This window comes from Anthonomus grandis, chromosome 4, assembly GCF_022605725.1.
Source record: "Anthonomus grandis grandis chromosome 4, icAntGran1.3, whole genome shotgun sequence".
NCBI classification, from domain to species: Eukaryota; Metazoa; Arthropoda; class Insecta; order Coleoptera; family Curculionidae; genus Anthonomus; species Anthonomus grandis.
In genome coordinates, this window is record NC_065549.1 from 14,409,546 (window position 1) to 14,425,278 (window position 15,733).

General features: G+C 33.6%; 1 protein-coding gene and 1 long non-coding RNA gene across 10 annotated transcripts in view; both read left to right on the plus strand.

Annotated features, from left to right (window-relative positions):
- LOC126734933 (titin) overlaps nucleotides 1-15,733 on the plus strand; it is a 117,393-nt gene that overhangs the window by 90,029 nt on the left and 11,631 nt on the right. For 7 of the 9 annotated variants that reach the window (XM_050438774.1, XM_050438772.1, XM_050438773.1 and 4 more), the window contains 7 exons: nucleotides 3,795-3,929; nucleotides 4,066-4,300; nucleotides 11,522-11,688; nucleotides 11,743-11,913; nucleotides 11,966-12,109; nucleotides 12,495-13,001; nucleotides 15,121-15,671. In XM_050438774.1, coding sequence (XP_050294731.1) covers nucleotides 3,795-3,929; nucleotides 4,066-4,300; nucleotides 11,522-11,688; nucleotides 11,743-11,913; nucleotides 11,966-12,109; nucleotides 12,495-13,001; nucleotides 15,121-15,671 — 1,910 coding nt within the window. Of the gene's footprint in view, nucleotides 1-3,794; nucleotides 3,930-4,065; nucleotides 4,301-11,521; nucleotides 11,689-11,742; nucleotides 11,914-11,965; nucleotides 12,110-12,494; nucleotides 13,002-15,120; nucleotides 15,672-15,733 lie in introns of those variants that run through there. The other 2 variants (XM_050438779.1, XM_050438777.1) reach the window with 2 other exon arrangements.
- LOC126734952 (uncharacterized) lies at nucleotides 4,438-6,588 on the plus strand. The gene is made up of 2 exons (XR_007660223.1): nucleotides 4,438-5,369; nucleotides 5,434-6,588. It is a non-coding gene; the product is annotated as an uncharacterized LOC126734952 (long non-coding RNA).

Here is a 15,733-nt window from a genome sequence, read left to right on the forward strand (position 1 = left end):
TGACTTTTTAAACTTTTATATTGGCAATAAGGGATTAAAAATACCATTTTTATATTTCTTTTTTTTTTTGTATTTTGCGTCGTTTTTGATAAAAAAATATTATTTTGCTTCGACAAAATTATCTCACAAAATCACTAAAGTTCATACCACAAAAAGGAATAACCCGTATTTTTTTTAAATTTATTAAAATAATTAAAATTGTATCAATTACTTCTTTTAATTTTTACCTCATATAAATTAAGCTAAAAAACTGCAGTAATTATTAAAAAATTGATTTAATTTGTTACGCACAAATACAAAGTGTAAATAAAGCACAAAATGCGTTATGAATCAAGCTGAATGACCAAACACCGAAATTTCCGTTTATAGTCGTGAACTTTACCACAATGCATGTAATTTTAAAAGCGACTTTAAAATATAATATAATAATATACCTACGGCATAGGCATATACCTACGGATACAATTAAGATTTCAAAAACAAATATTCTTATTATAAACTATTATTATTAACACAATAATAATAGTTTACAATTTTAAGCAAACTAACAACTAGTGATACTTAAAACAACTAAAATCAGACATTTTATATAAAATGTAAACAGATAGATGAACAAATATTATATTGAACTTACGTACAAATCACTTCACGTTCTTATAAGAGCTACTATTGTGGTACTTGGAGTTGTATTACATTTGCCTAAAACGGCAATGACTCGTCTTAGTATTGCTGTTACATATCACGATTTCTTGTTTGAAGCTTGAAGATAAAGCTGACGCTTTTTTTAAGTTAATGGACTGCTTGCGACATCCAAATAATCATTAAAGAACTGACAAAAGTAAACTCATTTCGACTATACATTCGTTCGAATATACCTTTTTTAGTACCTAGCTGGTACATATCAGATTCATATATACTTAAAACCATAGCCAAACGTGCTATAGACTGCCTCTGTTAATGTCTGGAATTTTAAATAGAGCATTTTGACCTACTTTGGCTGTTGAAAGTCTTTGCAAAGACGACGCTAGCATTTTTTGCCGGCTTTCCTATACCAGATTGCAGTTGACCTGCTCTACTTGAAATCTAACTAATAAATTAATTACAAGCTATCCACTGCATTAAGGAAACAAGTTAAGACAGGAAAAAATCGATACTAGGTTGATTTAAACCATCCAGGGCGTTATGGTCGTAAAATCTAAGCATAAAACAAAAAATATTTAATTTAGTTGTTAAGTTGTAACATATACAGGATATTTCAGAACTATGGGATCAAATTCTAGGGGTTGTTCAGTGAAACAGTAGAATCCATTTGAGTATAGGAACCCATTTCCGGAAATGTGTCACTACGCCACTACTGCCCTAAGACGCGTTTAAATTTAGAAAAAATATTAATTACGTAAATAGGATCTGATGCATTTTTTTTTACCTTTTGTATATGATACCATCACAACAATTGTTCAAAATGTCTTCCTCCAACCTCAATACACCGATTTAAACGCCGCACATGATTTCGGCGGACTACACTAAAAATTTGATCCTCATTTTGAAAGATTTCAAATGTTGCTGTTATTCGTCCAATTAAGTCTAGCTGTGATTCTACTAGAGTTTCGTAGACTAAAGACTTTACATGTCCCCACAAGAAAAAATCGAGCGACGTTAAATCGGGTGACCTAGGAGGCCAAGAAACTGCTCCATCTCTGGCAATCCATCGGTGCCCAAACCGCTGAGCCAAATACACGCATACTTGTACAGCAAAGTGAGCCCGCGCTCCATCATGCTGAAACCACATTTGCTGTCTAACATTTAGTGGATTATTTCAAGGAGTTATGGGAGAACTTCCTCCAAGAAACGCAGATAAATTGGTCCTGTTAACCATTCCGGTAGAAGGTATGGCCCAATTAAATAATCATTAACAATGCCTGCCCATACGTTGACAGATCAAGGATTCTGATGTTTTTATGGAAAAATTGGATAAGGATTTTCTTCGTCCCAAACATAGCTAATCCTACTATTAAAAATACTGCTCTTGTGAAAGAGGCTTCATCGGTCCACAAAACATATCGTAAAAAATTTGGTTGTGCAATGATGTGATCCAGAAGCCATCGACAAAATTCAACTCTAGGATGATAATCGGCTGCAGTCATACCTTGAACTTTCTGGAAGGGGTAAGGATGGAGTTGTTGTTCGTGTAGTACCCGCCAGACAGAAGCGTTACTCGTATTCATATTCTTAGCGACGTCACGTGTGCTATTTGATGGTTCATCGGCAACTCGCGGAAGCACCTCTTCTTCAAATTCGACCGTTCTTACGGTTCGAGTAACACCAGTATCATGCATCTTGGTCTTAAACATGCCTGTCTCAGCGAGCCGCCGATGAACCGCAATAAACTTTTTGTATCCAGGATGCTGTCGTTCGGGATAACGTTCATGATACAACCGCGATGCTGCTCGTGCATTGCAGTTTGTTGCTCCGTATGCCAAATACATATCCGCAAATTCTTGATTGGTAAAGTATTCCATTAGCAATAAATGTTTAAAAATTTGAAGCTATAAAATTTTTAAACATGACATTAAGAATTGACATTGACGAGCGTTGATTTTAAACAATTGTTGTTATGGTATCATGTACAAAAGGTAAAAATAAATGCAGCAGATCCTATTTAGGTAATAATGTTTTTTATGCATTTTAACGCGTCTTAGGGCCGTAGTGGCGTAGTGACGCATTTCCGGACATGGGTTCCTATACTCAAATGGATTCTTCTGTTGCACTGAACAACCCCCAGAAGTTTGATCCCATAGTTATGAAACACCATGTATAAACATGCTATGAACATATTTTTTCACAAAAACGAATCAAGATACGAAAGCAAATTCGGGAGAAGTTATAGTATTAGTTGCATAATGCAATACCCATTATAAACATTTTGAAAAGTCAGTGGCAACTGTAAAACCTTAAATATTTTAAAAACAAATATTAAAGCTATCTCCTGGGATACCAATGGATCTAATAAACTCAATTCAATTAGTCTTAAATACGCCCTTTCCTACCAAAAATTACTCTACCAATTTAAAAAAAAAATGGATGAACTATTATTAAGATTTTATGCTACATTAGAAACTTTTATGACCTGTATACTGAGAAGAAAGCATTTCCAATACCAGACCTACGTTTATATAAACTTTTCATCTTAAATTATAATCGCCTCTTAAAGTCTGACTATGTGTGTAACTAAAACCCTGTATACAAAATTTATTATGTACGCAATAATGACTCACTCATTCATAAAAATAAAATAAGTCTGGAATTCCTTACGCATCATTCGGTCCAAGAAGACAAAACCAACTTAATGAGCCCAAAATAAAGATATTTGGATTACATTGCTCTAAACGCATTTAATCTCATTCTATTAGTTTTTGAAGTTAAAAAAATAAATTTTAAACATAAAATTAAAAGTTGAATTCAGCAGACCGATCAGCTTATTCTACACAATCTAGTAAATAATAAATAAAAAGAAATTCGTAAATTTTTGGTTGATATATTTTCCTGATTATCAATATATTTCCTCAATTTTAAACTTATTTTAGTTAAAAATACTTTGTTACATGTTCCTAATTAGGGAAATTTTTTTTATCGCTAACAAGCTACAGATGTGTGCAACTTCTGTATTTAGTTCCTTTATTCACCTTTAACTATAATTTTTTTTATTTAATTCTTTGTTTGCATTCCGTAAATAAATAAATATATGGTTTTTTGTTATATGTATTTTTGGTAAATAATCTTATTTCATTATTTAGACACTGGAACAGAAATTTAGGGACAAAGAGGAGTTACCGAGCGCGCCACCTCGAAAGCACCGAAGCCTAAAGAGCTTAACGATGTCTGAAAACGACTCAATACTGACCGATAGTAGATACGACCGAGATCGGAGTGTAAGTAACAGTAGAGTAAAATGATTATAAAACACTCATAGCCATAATTTTTTTATTTACATGTCAATTTTTCAAGTACTTTTTATATAAACAAATACAATACATATTCTGACTAATAATATACTGGTATTTTTAGGTTGATACAGCTACTATCGAAGACCAAATACTCCAAGAGCAGCAAATAGCCGCAGCACCTCCAAGAAGACCAAGCAGAAGGTCCAGGTCCCAAACGAGCAGTTTATCCAGAATGTCACTACCGCCGAGCCAAAGGGACAACGACAGCATATTTACCGATGAAGGTTATTTGCTTGATAATCAGCAGATTCCGAGTTATCTGATTGAAAATCAGAGTCTTAAAGAGCAGTTTCAAGGTAAATTTCTATTGTGAAAATATCTTTTTATTAGTTTCTTTGGACTTGGAATTAATGATATTATTGACTGAAAAAGTGAGTTACTACGCTTCAAAAAGTTGCAAAATATTTGTGCACTGGTTTCCTTAATTCTTCAAGATAATTTATGTTGGTGCTAATAATGTTTAGTTTAAGTTTAATAAATCATTCTTGTCTGTGAGGACTTGCATGCTTAGAAAAAGAGCTAGGTATATCACAAATTACTCTAATTTAGAAGCAAGGTCTGTAATAACACGAATCGATTTCTATGAGCTGAAGAAACAAGTGGCGTGAATGACGAATATTACGGCCTGAGATAAGCGGCTTCAGATAATGTGCATAGATGCTTAATATCATTTTTATTTTTATTCTTATTCATGTGATTGTAAACAACTTAAACACTTAAATGCAATCAATCTAAACTAAGTAACGAGTAAAGTAGTAAATAGCATAGGAATACATCGAAACATAACCGCGATCTATATAAACGTAGCCAGAATAAGGATATTTTTGGCATTTAACTTGAGATCGCGTGCTTACATATGAGGCGTCTCATAGCAAAACTCGTCTTATCCAAATTTTACGAAAAATGTGGTAAATATAGCAATATTCTCTTTAGGTTGATATGCTCCTTCTACCTTAATAATATTCACCAAAACTTGCCTTATCCTATTAAAATTCAACGGCAAAATATTGCTGTTATCGCAAAACTTGCCTTATCCACTTGATGTGTCGTTTCAAAACGCGCGTTATCCGCGCGACCAATCAGAAGTCGAAAACATGAAACACGTGCCTGCTTATATCACCCGTTTTATATTTTTGTAGATTATTTGGATTAGTATAGGTTATAACAGAGTTTTTGTGGGATATTCTTACCAAATTCTTTGTTTTTAACTAACTTTTAAGGTATTTTTATTGGAATTATAATTTATAAAACTAACAAGTTATTTTTAATATGGAGCAAAAAATTATCCCCGCAGAACGGGGTAAATGCAGAAGAAATATCAGTGACAGATCTTAGTGGAAAAGAGAAATACTAAAAACGCGAAGGGTATGTTATGTTTTTTTTTTGCAAGATTGACAGGGTATTAAAGATAATTGTTTTGCTACTTTAGGCGTTCCGCCAAAGGTTTGCCAGTCTATCCTACCTGCGGTTACAATGGAAAAACATACAAATATATAAGATTAACCAGCCGAGATGTTTATGACTTTCATCAAAACTTTTATCAGGGGAAAACCAAGAAGGAGCAAGATGCGTATATATTAAAATTTTGTAAATGTTCACAACCGAAGCGCGATAGACATATAAAAGTAGGTAGCAGCCGAAAAGGTGTAAGTGTTAATCCGATGAATACCGGATTTGACGAATTTTCAAATTATGTGTTTGATTACGACTTTGACATTTTGGGACTGTCAGAAACGTGGTTAACTCCTGAGCATGATAGCAGTAGCTTCGAAATTCCTGGATACAAACTTATTAGGAGAGATCGAGTAGGAAGGGGTGGAGGCGTAGGGATATACATTAATTCCATTGAGAAGTCACATTTCTCCTTATTTAAACAATAACTTAATTCTAAATATGAAAAATCGTAGAAAATATCACATGTATTCCTTTGTGTATAAAGTTATAAAAACTAGGGAGCCATTATATTTAGCTAACAATTTTACAAATTTTCTTCATGAGCATAACACTAGATTTATAAATTTATTTAGAATACCACAACATAGAACAGTAAATTTTCAAAAATCTTTTGTTTTTGTCGCCTCTCAACTTTGGAATAGACTTCCGGCTAATTGCAAAAGTTTTCCGTTTACTGCATATAAAAAATATATTCGTAATAAACTGCTTGATTCTCAAAAAAACAATACTTAATCTACAATAAAAATTAAAAGAGCTGAGCCGCTCGATCTTCTATTGCTGTCTACTTATTATTGTTTTAAATATTAATTAATTTACCTTTCCTGCATATCCAGAACCCCCGCCTGCTTCGCCTTACTTAAATACTTAAATATGATACTCAACGCATGCATGTCTCGATCAATTAAGAAAATCTTTTTTTTTTACTTTTTACTTTTAAGGTTTTTGAAGGGCTATGCCACACAGGTTCTATCTTATGATGAACCTGTGTAAACGGTTCTCTATAATCGAGGCATGGTCCTATTTATCATGTATTTGGTAGGTTGTACAACATATGTATATTATTATGCTACAATTTTGTATATGATTATTTATTTACCTTCATGATAAATAAATTTGTTTTGAATTTGAATTTGAATTTGAAGTATTTTCTGAAAAAGTCCGGTTGCCAAAAATTTGAAATACAAGCTTGTCAAAAAACGTCTTTGAACATTCTTAATATCTCTAAGGATCGCGTCTAAAGAATTGCCAGGCAATATCTTGAAACTGGGCTTTTGCCCAGAGAAAATCGTGGTGGCGATCGCGTAAGCAAAAAATACGAAGAAAAGCGAGTGGCCGTGAGAAAATTTTTGGAGAGTTTGAAAGGAGTGGAAAGCCATTATTGATGTTCGAAATCAAATTGTCGGCAATATGTGAGTAGTAATTTAAATGTTTTCAAGCTTTGGAGGCTCTACAATCAAAAAGCGACTTTTAAAGTAAAAAAAGTCCTGTAACCGATGCATGTTCCAAATGCATTGACCTTTCTGAAAAAATAAAATTAGAAAAAGACGTCGATAAAAAAAGCCAATTGATGATAGAAAAAAGGGTACACAAACTAAGAGCCAATGCATTTTTTGCCAAACTTAAAGAGGTTGACTGATAATAACATATTCGTTTGATTGTCAAAAAAATTTGGTCAATCCCAAGGTCCCCGACCAGATTGCTGGTCGGGGTAATAGCAGGCAGTTATACATAACTTTACTGTTATTCAAGGTTCTTCCAAAGCAAAAATGACCATTGAAAACGATCATATCTGCACTTGGATGGAACATCAATATAAAAAGGGTTCAAATGAAATCTCTTCGGCAGTCTATGATGTTCTTTCAAAAGCTGATTTGTCCTCTTATTCGGTCATAAGGCTGTGCCGACTGATGCGGTGGACAAAATCGCAATTCAACAATGATAGGTATGTTATCTCATTTTCCTATAAATATCGCACCGTCCAATATTAAATCCATAGAAATCATTTTTCCTGTTCCTGGACATTCATATTTACCACCTGATAGGGTATTCGGTAGAATTGAAAAGGAATTAAAAAAAATGTCGACGATTATCGATCCTAAATTATATTTGGATTTATTTAAAAAACACGGTACTGTAGTAAACTTAGGCCAAGATCACTGTCTGGTTATGGATTGGAAATCTCAAGTTGGCGATTTTTTAAAATGGCCAACTCTTGGAGATCAGACCCAAGATCTCTTGGCATTTTAAGTTTTCCTTTGTTAAAACGTTTATATTGACTAAAAACTCTGGTGAAAATAATATTATGGTTAGAGGAGAACAATTTTATAACTCAGAAACTGGGGTAAACAAGTCGATTTAAAAAGAAAGGAAAAAAATGAGATCATTTTGCTCCAGACACTGTTCCAATGGGAGCTCCAGTAAATTCTGCCAAGTGAAAGGATGTTGATAATTTACTAGAAAAACATTTTGGAAATGAATGGAAGAGCAAAGAGGATTTAAAGTTTTATGAAGATGTTTTAGATGGAATATCGCAGCCATTGATAGGACCTAATTCTGAAGTTCCAGAAGATCAATTTTGCGAACCACGAGAAGCAGAAGATGAAGGAGAATTAAGAATTTAACTTTTAAGACTTTTGTACTTTTAAAAATATAGAAATCCCTTTTCAAACTCGGCGTTGTTTTATTTTTTTGCAGCATAACTTGTCAAATCCAAAATGACTAATCAAAACTTGTCTTATCCATTTTTGTTTATTTAGCTAGATTTTCATTCATCATTTTAGCCGATTAAGGATATTCTACATTTAAATAAATTGATGTGAGCGTTTTCTAAAAACTCATTTTATATTTATTTTTTGTCATTGTATCCAAAAAAATAACTTTAGTAGAGGTTTTTCTAAATTTGCGTAGAACGACTTAACATGGATAAGACGAGTTTTGCTATGAGACGCCTCATATGGAATGCTGTGGTACCTAACAGTAGAAGAGATGCCTCGGAAACTTGCTCAGCTGGATTAGAATAATTCCTGGCTATATTGTTCACATATAAAGCAGAAATTAGATGTAATATTTTCTGTATTATCGAGATCTTCTACAATCAGATTACTAAATACATATAGGGGAATTATTGCAAATTATTAAAAGAACCTCGATCTTCAAACTTGGTGGTATGTAAAAGTTTTCTTTTAGGCACCTTTCAGAAAGATGCCATCTTTACAGACTTCTCTAAGGCGTTCCACAGAGTAATTATCATAAAGTGGCCATCAAGTTAATTAAATATCATCATTTCAGAAGGGTATTGACATATTAAAGTAAGATGTGAATTACGTAATGGTTGTCAAATTTGTAATTATAATGTTTGCCATTTTATGATTAATTAAAAAATTAGTTATTGAATAAATTAAATTAGCATAATGTTAATTAAATGAGTAGTATCAAATACGAAGGTTACGCTCAATTTGGACACATGTGTATCGTTTACATTATAATTAAACAAAATAAGATTATTCTTCCACATTACATTTAGCAATATTAAAAGCTAATCTATGATCTCCACTAAAAACATGTATCTCTTCACTAGAACCACTCGTTTTAATATCAACGTCAAATGAGATAAAGGATATTAGAGTAAAAGTACTATTTGCTAACAAATTAAATTAATGAATACGTAGTAAGTAGAGATTATGCAACTCTGAAGACTACGATGGCATTTGTAATACATCCAAACAATACTGACGCAATATGGAAAACATTGCGTCATCATGAAACAATTCAATTACTCACAGTATCCAAATCACCGTAGGAAAAACAAGGTATAATAAAATAACACAATGGTTTGAGGACGAATGTGAGAGTCTTAAAATTAATGGACTGTGAACGCAACTGCAAGATCCAAACGAGTAAACTAGAAAGTAATACGGAGAGTCCCGAAAAGAGGTAAAAAAGACTCTAAAAACGAAAAAAAGAGCACACAAAAGTATCATTCTCAAAGAGTCAAATGAAGAACAGAACAAGACATTTTTTCAACGAAGTAAAAAAATATAAAAAACGACGTTAGACCTAGAGTTGGAATTGTCATAAGGAATGATGATGTTAATCATATTACAAATAAAGCGGAAGTAAGTCGGAGAACATACTTTGTCGGTTTATTAAATATGTGGGTAAACGAAGTTAGGCGTGAATATACATATTATACAGCCGAACTCTTGGTGAACGAACCAGCTATACAAGAATTTAAAAAAAAAAGTCCCAGGAAATGATGCTCTACGGGAAAAATATCTGAAATATGGAGAAATAACTCTTATGCTTGCTTCCTATAGGCATTTTCATCTGCCAAATTTGGAAAGAAGAGGAAATACCAACCGTGATAAAACGTGCTGCGTAAATTATAGAGAATATTTTTAAATAACAGAGGATATAAAGTGTTCTCCATAATATTACTAGAACGTATAAGCGCCAGTGTAGATTATCAATTAGGAGAGTATCGGTGTGGTTTTAGAAGAAAACAATCGAGAGTGTCATAAGAGATACCGTCATAAGCGCGGAATTATAGAATACCATGGCAGGACTGGATATACCAAAAAAAAATTAGCCAAAATTAAGTGCAAATATTAATCATAGAGAACCAATGGATAGCCTGGAAAAGTTCACGGAGAGTTAGAGACCATTCAAGGAGATACTGGAAAGTAACATTGGACCAGGAAGACTACAACTATGCACAGGCGTCAAGCTCGCTTTGTTCTAGGTTTTACTAATGGACATAGCAAATCTAATTTCTTGGATCTAAAGCCGCAATAGTCCGAGCGTATATGATAATTTAATGTAATATATTAAGTAAATTTAAGTGCAAATATTAGCCATAGAGGATTAATGGACAGCCTGAGAAAGTTCATAGTGTTATAGATATTCCAAGGAGTTACTGGGCAGGCACATTGGGCCCGGGAGATCATGAACTTAAGCAGACATTAAGCTCATTTAAAGGAAAGCTATCGATCTTTTTTCCAATCAACAGTGGTCTCAAACAGGGGGATGCGTTATCTCCTCTTCTTTTTAACATCGCTTTGGAGAGTATTGCGTCAAAGGCAAGGACAAAAACGCTACTCTTTAGAAATTAGGGTGCTTGTATAGTGCTGGCTTTCGCTGATGATAAAGATAAAGTGGGAAATACAACTGTCAGTCTCAAGGAAGAGATCATAAAACTGCAAAAGACTAAAAAGCTGGACTTCGAATCAAGAACAGAACGACGAGATAGATTGAGAAAGGACGTGACAATAGACCATTACAATTTTGAGAGAGTCCATCAGTTCAAATATTTGGGAGCTAATATCTGGTAACCTCTAACAACAATATTATATAAGAAATTAACAACTGAATAGAAGGTGCCAATTGATGATATTTAGCGCTGCTAAAAAATAATGGAAAAAATGTACTCCACCGTACGAAAATAAAAATTTACCATTCAATGATAAGATCTAAATATAATAAACGTCTGCACATAAAACATGTATGATAACAAAACAAAACGGAAACCGTCTAAAAATTGCAGAAAGAAGCATTCTTAGAAGGAGATATGGAGCAGTTAAAGACAACACAGCGCAACAAAGAATACGAAGTAATATAGAATTAGAAGACCCATATAACCTGGCAGATCTAGTGAAAATAATGAAGTCAGAAAGATTGAGATGGCGATGTTAAGAGAAAAGATCAATGTATCGTCAAGTTTATATGAGACTCCAGAAGGAGCAAAACTGCCGGTGGTAGATTACGAACTCTAATCATCGAACTTACAGAGGACCTAATGAAGAATCGCACAAAGTAGAGACAGATTGTAAAGTCAGCAATGACCCACCCTGGGTTGTAATGCTAGAGAGAGAGATAAGCAAATCTCTGATTTTACATTTACAACTATTAAATTTTTTCAATTTCATATTTACATTACAAGTACTACTTTTTGTCCTTTGTCGATATCCTATTATTTATCAAAACACTAATTATCTGTTTAAGCTAATAATCTGAATCATTCCACATACAAGTCACTACTATAGTTTTTTATAACATAATTCTAGGAATAGATGAAGCACCTGCTCATATGGAAGGTGAGCTTAAGCCATGCGTAGAGGAACCCTGCGTACAAGATATAAGAGATTATATGGGATATTCTGTGACTGGCAAATTAAAACGTGAGCCTCCACTACCTCCACCAAGAACACCAACCAGGCGTAGAAAACGTGAGGTATGTAACTCGTTTGATTCAAAATTCAATTTAAAAAATTCTTATTACTGCTAGGTGGATTCCGAAGAGAAATTTGCCACAGTACCACGAAATATGGGATTAAATCAAACCGCACCCCCAGCTAGACCGGTAAGAAACTATAGTACGTTAAGCCACGTTAGGTCTAGTAGATCAAGTAAGGACAGTACTCCGTCGTATAAAAACGATATTGATAAAGAAAATGAGGTAGAAATAGTAGATACTACACAAATTAGAGGATAATAGATTCTCGTTTTAGGTTGACATCGGCCAGTATATGGAAATAGATGACGAGATTAGGGAATTAGTGTCTGGGGAAGTAGTAAGAAAAATGAGGGAAAGGCCTTTACCTGCCCCGCCGAGGCCTCCAAGAAAGTCGAAAACGACTAGAAAATCTTTACAGGTAGAAGTTTTTTAATTAATCTGAATATAAAAGACTAAACTAGGATTAAAATATTGAAACTCGGGGTATTAAAGAATGTTTAAAGAGAAAAATTGGGGGCAAATGCATTAGTGGCGTTCATGTCAGACCCTCTTTAAGGTTTAGAAGAGGAAAATGTACGCCACTGATTTTTGGAATTAGTGTTCCCTCAAAGCCAGATTAATGCTGCTTAAAATTCTCTCTTCGACTTTTTGGATCTGGGATTTTCGAGCGAAATATTCCGCGAAACTTTTTCAAATTTCTAGTGCTTCGTTTTCATAAGCTTTTCGTCTGAGAATCATCGCAGTATGGTTAGACACCTAAAACAACCCTGTAATACATACACTATTAAAATCGTATTTTCTAGGACATAACATCCAAAGAAAACATTTTACCAAGCACCTCTGAACTAAAACCCGAACTTACCCAAGAAGAAACCGTAAGCACGCAAACAGAACCCTTACCACCGGAGTTCGTCTGTGAAGAAATTAAACAAGAACCCACCGATACGATAATAACACCACGAGTTCCCGAACCCAAGGCACCTTTGCATTCAGAGCCCGTGGTGGTTCAGCGCTTCGAACTGCACGATCCACGTACCGAACAGCCGCAAGTTAGACGAGAACTTATTACTCCCAGTTCGTATACCTTTGAGGAAACCGTCACTCATGGTACTTTGCTGGTACAACCCATAGACGGTGCCAAAGTGGTGCCTGACCATCAACTTTCGAGGGAACGGCTTGTGCCAATTACAAGAGAAAGTGAAGATGAAACATCCGAGGTTCCGGAGGGTTTTCGTCAGCTTAAAAATCCGGAGGATAAAGGAATGGGGCGAAAGAGTGAGACGGAAGTTTTGAAGACTGAGAAGCTTCAGGTAAGTTGAACAGGGAGAGAAGGTTAGATATTTTTTTACTTGAAATTAGTAAAATGACGTCTTGGTGCTTTTGAAAAATTTTAATTAATATAAATAGGAATACTTTTGTAGTTGGGTATTTAGATTAAGGGCATAGTTTCCTAGCAATCGTCTTTCAAAGCTGAAATCGATTTATTTTTGTTGCATGGACATTTTTCTCCAAAAAAAATTTTTTTTTCGTTTTTGTTTCTGATTTTGGATGATCTGAGTAGAATTTTGGGAATTAACTAAGTACATGACTTAATTTAGGAAAAATATATTTTAATCTCTTTTTTAACCACACAAATAGCTTGCTTGGTTACACATGACAGATTTTTTATTTTTCGAAAATTCCCATTTTTGACGACTTTTTTGAACTAAAATGGGCCCAAAAACTTCAAAACTCGGGAGTTATGTGAGGGACGATGAAAAGGACTTATAGGATTTAGAACGTACGGAATATGAAATAACTATTAGAGATATGCAGACTGAGATATCCTCCGGGCATGGAAATTAAAAAGAAAAGTTTTTTTTTTTGATTTTTTTTTACATGAGCATATAAATCGTATCCAAACATCACTTAAATTTAAAATATCGGGTTATATAGGATTCGAATAGTATTTTTACGAATTACAGTTCTTAAAAAATAAAAAAATACACTTTTTATTTGTCTGTTAGATAATAGACAATATAACACATAATACCATATGATAAAGGAGACTAAACATAACTATAACAGTAAAGAAGTAGTACAGCAGTATCAATTTTATTACGTAATTGCCAAATAACATATGTATACATTAATAGCTTTTTCAAGACTATATACCTATACATGGTAAGACGCTCGTCGTTAATGCCTATAGGATATACCTTAGAGGTTACAAAAAAACTAGATTTTTAAGGGATCAAAGCAAAACCTCTATAAATAATTTAAAAAAAAATTAAATTTCGAAAATGGCGATTTTTTTGGACTGGAACATTTTGACTTAATTAATGAACATTTAAAAAATAAATAAAATAGCAAAGCAACAATTTAATCGGGAAAGACTTTACGACTGCGACTCCTGACCGGCTAAAAATGGTGAGATTCTAGTTTTATTGAAAACTATCGATATATCTCGATCCTATGCAATTTCTCCAAATTATTTGAAACTCTCCTCAATCCTGATATTTTTTTAAAATTTGTTTTCAATCAGCTATCGACTAGCATTGATTTTTTCCCAGATCGTTCCTGTGTTAAGTATCTTTGTTTTTCTCGGCAGACGTGTGCAAATTGATGTGTATATAAGGATTTTCAGGGATTCTTATAAAATTGCTGATTTCTGACAAACACAAAACAATTTATAAAGATTAAGGGATTTAGGTCTGTTAGCTTTACTCCAACTTCAGGGGTACCCCAAGGTTCTAACCTAGAGCCAGTACTCTTTCTTTTGTTTATCAATGACCTTTTAAGTATCATTAATTTTATAACATATAATTTAATAACTAAAAAATTACTTTAAACATATAAAAAATTATGTCACAAGCCTAAGAAATATTAAAATATTTTTCCAGTTACTTTAATATATAAAAATTACATCAAATTTTTTTAAAGACCTAAAACGCAACTATGACAAATCTTCCCCAAAAGATTGAAAAAATTATCGCTGTTCCTATTTACTACCCAAAACAAGAAAAATGCCTCTAAAAACATGGAACAAAAATAGATCTTAATACATAGAAGATTTTTTAAATGCCTGCATTAAAATTTAAAAAAAATTATATGCCTAAAAGATACCAATAGTTATTTTCAATTCTATAACGCTAAAGCCTCGAAGACATAAAAAATTACCTGAAATAGAATTAAAAATTGTTTCAAAATCTGTAACTTGTAAGAAATTACTTTAAATCCTTTAAATGTGAACAAACGTCAAATAGATGGAGCTAAATCCCGAATCAACTAACTAAAAAAAAACAGTAATTTGCACATTTCAAGGAAAATCTTATTTTTAATTGTTTGACAAATAATAAAGATTGGTCTAAGTACTGGACATTAAACATAATTATTCTCATTCCCCTTAAAATGGTTTTTCTATTTCAGAACTTTTTTTTGTCCTTTTAGGTTTCTGATTTAGACGTAGACCGCTTGTCCGTTAACCAGCTTCTAGCCTCAAAACTCGTCGTCTCAGAAATCGACTCTTCCACAATAACAACAAACGAAATCCAGAGTAAATCCGGTAAAATCAAACTAAGCGACATCGAGCTACCACCTCAACTCTTGGAGCAACTAGTCAAACAATTACCGTTGCAACAAACCAAAGAGGCTTCCGATAGCCAAAAAAAAACTCCGACTGATAGTAAAACCAACCCCGAATCCGTAAATTCACCACCCCCGAGTCACCCTTTAGTAGTAGATTTATCCCTTAGTCCGGTAGAAGAGCCTTTAGATCGCTTGCAAGAGGAGCCCTCCGATCAATATCTTCCTTCTTCCAGGCTCTCTGAGACTGAAACTCAGCAGCGAGAATCTTCAGTAGAATCTGCTGAGGGTTTTCAGCGGCAACACGAGTTAAGTCCAGAACCTCCCGCTCCTCCTCCTAGGGGATGCACTTTGGAAAGTAGTTCTCCTGAAGCACCTCCGAGGAGCCTTAGGAGAAAATCAAAAGACTCACCTAGGTAAGTAGGTGCCTATTTTTTTGAGTTTTACGTTACTATTTAAATCAATATTAAATTTAGAA